This window comes from Centruroides vittatus, unplaced genomic scaffold (genome assembly GCF_030686945.1).
Source record: "Centruroides vittatus isolate TY-2023 unplaced genomic scaffold, ASM3068694v2 contig_241, whole genome shotgun sequence".
Lineage (NCBI taxonomy): Eukaryota > Metazoa > Arthropoda > Arachnida > Scorpiones > Buthidae > Centruroides > Centruroides vittatus.
This window is the reverse complement of record NW_027121517.1, coordinates 69,215-78,498: the sequence shown is the minus strand read 5'-3', so window position 1 is coordinate 78,498 and position 9,284 is coordinate 69,215. Positions and strand designations below refer to the sequence as shown.

The window sequence follows — 9,284 nt, the reverse complement described above, 5'->3', positions numbered from 1 at the left end:
CGCAGGGTTCCAATGGGCAGCCCCCTATCGGTGGATCTATGTGAGCTGGTAATAAGGAAACTTGAACATAAAATCATTCCAGCCTTCAGTTCCAACATCCTACTTTATAAGCGGTATGTCGATGATATCATCATCATATGGAAGGATGAACCTGACATTAATAGGTTCCTCAACACAATAAACAATAACCCATATGGCTTATCCCTCAAACTAGACCAAAAAAGCAACTCGTCAGCACACTTCCTCGACTTGCAACTACAATTACACAACAATGAAATCTTGTTTAGGGTCTTCTACAAAAATTGTTACGTACCGTTATTCATCCCCTCCAACTTGGAAGATCCGTATACCTACAAAATTGCGGCCTTCCGAGCCTTAACCAAACGTACATTCACGCACAATTCTAAGTATGAGGACACCTTAACTGAACTCACACACATACAAGAAATGGCAACAACACACGGGTACAGCAAGAACCTAATATATAACATCGCACGCACATACACGCAGGGGAACAGAAACAACAGGCACACAGAAGTGGTAGGGTCGGATGATAACAACATAATAAGGAAAGTTGTAACGTACAACAGCCACCTTGATGGAATCTATAGACAAATTTCAAACATCACAAAAAACAGGATGGCATATTGTAGGCCACCTACTCCGCAATAGAAAGGACTCAGTAGACTTAAATCATGCTCCAGGAGTATATGAGATCCCTATGTGAAATAGCAGATTTAATAATAACATGGTCTACGTTGGCTCTACCAAACGCTCCCTGCAACAACGGTTGAAGGAACACTGATACGACATAGAGGAACGGAAACATACCACCGCCCTTGAGCAGGCAGCTGCTGAACCGGATATCACTGCAGATCTAAAAAATGCTCGTATCATAAGACTCACCCACCGCACAGACCAGCTTAGAATAATGGAAACACTAGAAATTTACAAGGCTGGATTGAAAAACACGTGCATTAACTATAAAGATGCAACTAGCATTTCACAAGCGTGGAAATACAGTTATGAAGGGAAAACACACGGTATTTGAGTCGTAAAGCATTAATTTTAACAATTATGCAGTAAATTTACACCGAGATCTTCTCACACACCATATCATCATCATAGCACAAGAGAATTGTTCCATCAGCAAGCTTAACCGTTTTACAGTAATTTGAATCGAACTGCATTTGATTTGAACTTCAATTACATTCAGTATTGAAAAGAAAATGGTATAAACGTTGTATATTAAAATAGTAAATAGCTATTTATAAATAGGCTTAAGCCTAGTTAGGCTTAACTACTAGGCATATTTTTCCCATGCTGTTTCAAAGTTCGGAACGAAAACTGACTGATTACAAGTATAGGTTGTAATAAAATCTTTGTTCTATAGCCAATCCACATCTGTGGAATCCAGGTCATGTGGACTACATTACGCCAGCAAACGTTGTAGTTTGCGGCTGCTTCGTGCTCGAGTAGCTCACCTAGCAACAATGGCCCATAGCATCATGGGAAAAAAGGCGGGGCTTGGAAGCGCGACCGAGCGTACGCTAGCTCTTGCTTCCTGTAGTTTGCGGCGGCTCTTAGGTTCCAAAAATTAAAAAAACATGCCGTTAAATCCGTCTTTAAATCAGATTTATGATTCACAAAATAAGCAAGAAATGAGAAAATTAATATCCAGGCGTTAAGTGTTTACGAATATCGCTATAATTACTAGAGCTTTCGACGAAACTATTTTCGTCTTCCTCAGGTAGTTCACTCACGAAAATTTATTCTACCATCAGCTTTACCTGGGAAAAAGAAAATGAAGGGGCTATTGCATTTTTAGATCTAAACATCTCCAAATCCCAGAGAGCTTTATCGTACTCCGTGTTCCATAAATTCAACTGCTTACCACCTTTAATCCCTGCTACAGCATTCCAGCCACAGCATTATGTTAATGCAGCTATCGCCCCATTAATTAGAAGGTTTTTTTTGTTATCTTCCAGTCAAACAGCTGTCGACATTGAACTTAATGCCATCCGCTCAGCAGTACACATGGCAGGGTACACTAATGCCAAGTACAGGTACCTCCTAAACAAGGTCAAAAGATCGCTCTTGCCTCCCACGGTATTACATGTTCCAAATGTACGCACGGTAGTCCTTCCCGCATTACCATTCTGTGGCCGAGTCACCATATGTATTTGCCGTGTTTTTAGGCAACACGCGCTCTTTCTACTAGTTTCCCCACAGCCAAATCTTAGGAGGCTACTGTGCAACGATAGGGATGCTACCTCCGTACTATAGAGGTCTGGAGTTTACTCTATCCCATTGAAAAATACTGCATCCGGTATTCGCACCCACTACGTTGGTGCGACAACTAGAATGTTGGCTTGTCGTATTTCCGAAAACCAACTTTCCATCAGGGCAGGCAAAGGAGACACCGAACTAGCAAGAATGGTGTTACAGCACCTATACACCCCGCTATGGGACCAGGTGATGATGCTCAGGCATTGTAATAACAGGAGCATCGTGTTTATTTGGGAGGCCTTTCTTACCGCTGCACTAAATCCATGCAACACTCCCACGCTTGATTTGCCTGTTATGTGGGTTAACTTATATAACAGATTAAAACAACACCTCTAGCTCCACATCTCAGTAATTTATAGCGCATGCGCTACGTCACCACACGTGCACATTTAAATTTCTTCTCGCTCTGTTCCATCGTTGATTTTCTTCCAAAGTTCTAGAGCGGTTTTTGCATTTTGAAAATTTTTTGGTTCGAAAAAAGGATTTTAACCGTTTTTATCTACCTGAGGAAGACGAAAATAGTTTCGTCAAAAGCGCTAGTAATTATAGCGATATTCGTAAACACTTAACGCCTGGATGTTAATTTTCTCGTTTCTTGCTTATTCAGAGATCGGCGTGAAGTCCACCATCATTAGGATTCACAAAAGGTCGATGCAGGCATCGGGGCATACAAAATTACAAATAAAAATAATAATATACTGAATATTATACTGTAAAAATATAAAATAATTTATATTGTTAATTTAAATTTAAATAATTGCTAGGGGGCACCCCTAGTGGCCATTTTCTGCATACAGCGATAGAATCCGGTTTTTCAGCTTTATATAGTAGATTTTTTTTTAAAGGTAAAATACATATTTAAGTAAATATTTTACTAGAGATTATTCATCCTATACGATGATATCAGCATGAAAATCATCAACTGGTAACAGTTTTAATACATTTCATGTTGTACGAGGGTTTTACCTAATTCCCAAACCATGTTAGAGTGAACCCGTGCTATAAAGGCACTGTGTTATATGCGGGATGTTCCCAATTCTCGAACCATGTTAGAGTGAATCCATGCTATAAAAGTGCTGTACTCATCACCGTGCCAAATGAGAGGGTTTTGCACCCCCAAGAAATGTAGACCCTCCTATAGGAGCAAAAGTCGAAGGAACCGTACCTGTACATGCGACCTTCCGCCTCAAAAGGTCAGTTTTTAACACTTGTCTATCACTCGCAGCTCGGCGCCCGGAGGAGGAGAGTCCCACACCCCTTAAAACTGTATAACATCGAATACTCCACGGTACTCGAAGCTCGTATAATCGTCTGGGCTAAGTAGTCAGTGTTGCCAATTTAGCAAAAAAGTCACTAAATTTGGCGAGTTTTTGCTTTAGTTGGCGCCTTTTTTTGAAATTTAGCAATGGAGATTTTTCTAGAGTTTTTTAAAGTAAATTTAGCTACATTTTAGGGATTTTTCACAAAATCAAAAAATTTCATGAAACTATTAAAATTTAATAAATTTCTTCATTTATATTATCTTTAATGTGCAATAATTATGTGCATGAGTCGCAAATCTTATTTTTAATAAGTGGCAACACTGATCAGAGCTCAAGTTTTCTTATCATGACCAAATATGGTAAACATTTGTAAAGGGGACAAAGCTTAATGGACATTATCGTCGCGACTAGCAGTAGCAGGTCCAATCCTGATTCAAATAGTTTGTCAATTTTCTTAAAGTTTGATAGTCATCGTTGTTACATTCAAAATTTGGGAATCCTTATAAGTTACCTATCCCGCATCATGACTCTCGTGAGTAACCAAGTGCTGTAATATAGTGTCATTTTGTGATAATATTATTTGCTATTATTTATTGGTATTGCAATTTATTATTTATTACCCTGTTATTAGTGAAAATGCCAAATGAAAGAAAATACACTCAAAAATTTCGAATAGAATGGCTACGTGACGATAGGTATAAAAACTGGTTGCAGGAAATAAAAGGAGAAAATACAAAGTGTCGCTGTAAATATTGTAACTGCATTTTGGTAGCAAAAGTAAGTGATTTAGAAAAGCATAGGAAAACTCAAAAACATATAAAAGCCGAGCCATCGTTTAGTTTTCAGCGGAGTGCAAATATTCTTCCATTTATTAAAAGTTCAAATGTTCATAGAACAGAGGGAAATATGGCACTTTTTGTAGCAGAAAGTTGTATTATAAGTCATGTAGACAAACTAACTAAATTCTGTACAACAAATTTTTCAGACAGCAAAAGTTGTAATAATCTGACTATTGGTCGAACAAAATGTTCAACCATGATTTCAAATGTTTTAGCACCACATTTTAAAGAAAATTTAATAGTTGATATAGGTGATAGCAACTATAGTTTACTAATTGACGAAAGTAATGACATTTCAATTTCCAAGCTTTTGGGTACTGTAATTAGATATTACTCTCAAAATAAAAAATGCATAACTACAACTTTTTTAGATTTAGTACCACTTAAAGAGTACAATGCTGATGCAATTTGTGAAGCAGTTAAATTTTCCTTGAGAAATAATGCCTTGGATTTGCATAAACTCATTGCAATTGGAACAGATAACGCTTCTGTAATGATAGCAATCAATAATGGTGTATATGCTAAACTCAAAGCCAAAGTACCTGCTTTGATTCTGGTACGTTGCCTCTGTCATTCATTACAATTAGCTATTTCCCATGCTACAAAAGAAGGCCTTCCAAGAAATTGAAGAAGTAATAGAATTTAGCAACGAATGGACTTTTTGAATAAAGTTAAAAATAGATTAATTAAAGGTAGGTTTTTATTTTTTGTTTAGCTATTTTTTTAGAGAATTTTTAAAAATTTTTTAGCTATTTTTAGAGTGTTTTTTGTTTGCTTTTAGCTACTTTTATTTTTTCCAGTTGCCAACCCTGTAAGCAGTTAAACGCCACGCGACTGGACATCTCGCGCCACCCGATTTTGGGGGCAGTAACTGGCGAAGGGTAACCGGTACCCGTTCTGGTTAGTGTTACCTTAGGTAGCCAAGATGGCGCTCATCTCTAATTCCAACAAGGAATCAGTGGGACGCACGTTCTAACCTAACCTATTCTAATAATTTGGTTGCTAATAATTATGGTAATTTATTAAAATAGGTTAGGTTAGATTAGAATGTGCGTCCCACTGTTTTTTTTCTGGAATTTTCCGATGTCGATAGTCATCTTAGGGGCCTATATCTCGCGAAGGGTCGCCCGTACACCCATGGTTTATTAGACTTTTTTTGTTCCTATTAATATGCTCTAACGCCCTGTCAAGGTTCCGACCTCCTCATAAACATCTAGAATTGTGCCGACGAGGTTTGCTTCCATCGGTACGGTCTATGGCTCCGATAAGGTTCCAACCGTCTCGCTCGGAGCTCGAATTCGGCCCGAATGGTATTTTAATTCGGACGAAAAAAACAACAAAAATGATACTCACCTTTAGAATTTTGGCGCCATCCACAAATACGAACGAGACAGGACGACGGGTAAAAAAGCGCCGGTTAACGGAAGACGGGAGCTATCGGCGTCCGACTGCCCACGCTCGGTAAACGGAAAAGCTGACAAATTTAAGGAAAAAACGGAATTACATCGTCTCACGGAAGTAGTCCGTCCCAAAATTCTAAGCCACTAGTCTCCAACTGCAAAATTCCGCCAGGAACATCTCGGTCAATCACTTCGTTTCTCGATCACGTGCATAAGCGCGAGTCGTGTTGCCAGGGTATTTACCTTTGTAGACAAAAATTTTCTAAAAAGTAGCCCCAAACGTAGCCTACTATAAACATTCGTTTTCGATAAACAACCAGAGATACGTGGAATAAAATTAAAAAAAAAAAAACACCAATATTTGCAGAAAAAAGAATTTACTTACAGTAATTACAAAACTGAAGACACCGTCCTTACTTTCGATGAGAAAACAAAGCTTAGAACAACTACAAGATATTCAATATCATTTTAGACACATTGACATCTGTCCAAGAAAGATTTCGACAAATAAAAACTTAGGAACAAAATAGAGTTTCTTTTTAATTTATATAAAATAGGCCGTTTAAACGGATTAAGAAAAAATTGAATTGCACCTCGTAGCACTATAATATGCATAAAAATTATTCATTAAATGCTTATTATTATTTTTGTTTTCGTGGGAATAACGATAAAAATCAAATAAAAATAACATAACTTATTTAAATTTCATATTAGGAAATATTTAGTACAGGGAAATTATTAAGAAATTTTTTAAAATTTAAAAGCAGATTTGAACAACATTTGTTATTAATGTGATAACGGTAATCGGTACAATGGAATAAACAGATGTTACTCATAACTAGGGTTTCTCATTTCCCGGTCTTTTGCTTGTCCCGGGATTCCGGGATAAAAGTGAACTGTTTCCCGGGATCCCGGGTAATCCCGGGACAAAATTAATTATCAATCTACTCGTCTTTAATACCGGTTAACTTAATAAGCACTCACTTCGTTTAACCTTCTTATCCGGTACCGCTTGATCATCCAAAACAAACGTTTTCGTCCTCCTCGAGGACTGCCTCAGGTTATTTGCACAAAAGAACAAACTAGAGCCGTATTCTAAATAGTTTGAATTAATGTCTCGAGGAACTTTTAAAATATTCGGATATAGTTTTAACTGTACGCGTGCGCTATGTCGCGTTGCCGTTTTCGTACTCATCACATATGTAACGCCACGCGTATGACAGAGTATTGCCGTCTTTAGTATTAATGCATTTTCCAGTACGGCCGGCCCTGTATATTTCTAGGGCTTCTAGGGCCCTGATGTCATCCGTTTGAAAGGCCGCGTTTATCAATCTGGTGTTGTTCAGATCAGCGTGAATTTCCGGATCTGAAGCGTAGGTTGACAAGGCGGTGGTACATCGTTCATGGCTTAGATCGTATTTGTGTTCTTTGACCCTTTGTTGGATTGACCTTTTCGTTGAGCCGATGTATAGTAATTCTCGCCCAAATCTGTCATCCCTTAGCAGGATACTATATACCCCCGGTGCTCGAAGAGGGTTCAATTTGTCTTTGACGTTGCGCAACAATTTATATATATCTTGTGACCTTTTGTATGCCACTCTGGTACTCGTTTTTGTTGCAATTTTTCTGTACAATGTCTTTAATCGCCGGCTGTACTCAACCACCGCGTATCGGCTGTTCGGTTCTTGCCTCCGATCCCCGTGTGTATCTTGCGTATCCCTTGTTCTGGAATAGGATCGTGCTAGCTTTCGTACCAATTCTTTCTCGTATCCATGTGCCATCGCGATGCGTTCTATCCTCCGTAGCTCCATCTTAGTATCCCTCAACTTGGAAGGGTGTGTATACGCTCTTCTAACCAAAGCACGGAAGGCTGCAATTTTATATGTGTATGGGTCGGCCGATCTTGCTGGAATAAACCATGGGATGTAGCCAGGTTTATAGTAAATACCAGTTTCAATCTCTGTTCCATTTAGTTTGATGTCGATATCCAAAAAGTGGATCTTGGTGTTGGACATTTGGTCAATTTTTAGGGTCAACCCGTAAGGATTGTTGTTCATGCGACCTACAAAATCGAAGATGTTCGTGTTCGTTTTCCATATGATGAATACATCGTCCACATATCTTTTGTATAAAACCATATTAGAGCTATATTGCGGAATGATGTTTTCTTCTAGTTTACGTAGAACTAATTCACACAGGTCGCCTGATAGCGGGCTGCCCATGGGTACCCCACGTTTCTGTATATAGGCTCTGTTGTTGAATTGGAAGATGGAGTTATAACACATGAGGTGGGCTAGCTCGAGGGCCTGCTTACGGTGTGTTGGTGTTCTGCATTTGGCCAACAGGAGATCCCTCAGGGCACAGAAACATGGTTCTAATCTTATCGACGGGTATAAAGAGACAAAGTCTAAAACCGTGATGAGTGCCCCATCCGTAAGCTGCGTTTGCTTTAGTATGTCTATTAGTTCTGTGGGGTTCTTGACAATTAGATTGTAATCCATTAGATGGTTCATCGCAATTTTGTGGACTGCTCTCTCCAGGAGTTTCGTTGGAGATCTGGCCTTGTCTAGAATAGGTCTAATAGACTGTGTGGGCTTATGTGTTTTCGCAAACGCAAATAACTTAGGCGTATCTGGTGAGGCCACCACCATCCTTCTCGAATTTCAGTTCACCGGCAAGAGATGTTCTTGTAAAGCGTGTGCATCGTGCCTGTAGTTTGTATACAAACTCTTCGTCAATCTGCTCACACTCTGTGTCGGTGATGTATTGTTGCATAAGAGCTCTGTATGTGGATTCCTTCAGGAGTACTAATGCTCTGCTCTTGTCTGCTTTCAATACCTTGATTCGTTCCCTCTTTAGCCAGTTCTTGGTTTTTTGTAGAAGATGCCAAAAACCTTTATCCTGTGTTTCGTTTTTTTCGTCGGAACAGATTTCTAATGCGGCTTTCCATCTGTAATACTCCTTTTGGACATCATTCATGCCACTAATGAGCCTTTCAATATTCGGCATGACTTTGTCCAAGCTTGTATTCGGGGTCCCCGGCTATTTAGAATACGGCTCTAGTTTGTTCTTTTGTGCAAATAACCTGAGGCAGTCCTCGAGGAGGACGAAAACGTTTGTTTTGGATGATCAAGCGGTACCGGATAAGAAGGTTAAACGAAGTGAGTGCTTACAAAATTAATTATTTTTAACATATACAAATTATCATGAAATCAAATGATATAATTATTTTTCGTCTTTTAAAGTAATTTAAGATGCTCCGCAACCTCCAAAATCATATTAATAACGCTGTTAAGATATATATTAAAAATTTCCTTTGAACTACTACAAATTTTCACAAATAGAAAAAATTTATTACAGTTTGCTGGAAACTGCATACAACAACAACAACAACAAAATGCTTTGAATTGAGTTTTAGAAAAATGAACTCAGATCAAACTTTCTAACTTAGAAGGCAATTTTTGTTTTTTAAATAAAATATAATACAAAATATT

The 9,284-nt window shown here is 38.5% G+C and overlaps 2 protein-coding genes across 2 annotated transcripts; one reads left to right on the top strand and one right to left on the bottom strand.

Annotated features, from left to right (window-relative positions):
• The first annotated feature begins 4,187 nt into the window (after window positions 1-4,187).
• On the top strand, window positions 4,188-5,018 carry LOC136971247 (E3 SUMO-protein ligase KIAA1586-like). Its single transcript, XM_067265715.1, has one exon. It carries the CDS (start codon window positions 4,188-4,190, stop codon window positions 5,016-5,018), a length of 831 nt encoding a protein of 276 aa, XP_067121816.1.
• A 1,938-nt stretch (window positions 5,019-6,956) lies between these two features.
• On the bottom strand, window positions 6,957-8,303 carry LOC136971246 (uncharacterized). The gene has a single exon (XM_067265714.1). The coding sequence runs from the start codon at window positions 8,301-8,303 to the stop codon at window positions 6,957-6,959; it is 1,347 nt and encodes a 448-aa protein (XP_067121815.1).
• Window positions 8,304-9,284: the final 981 nt, after the last annotated feature.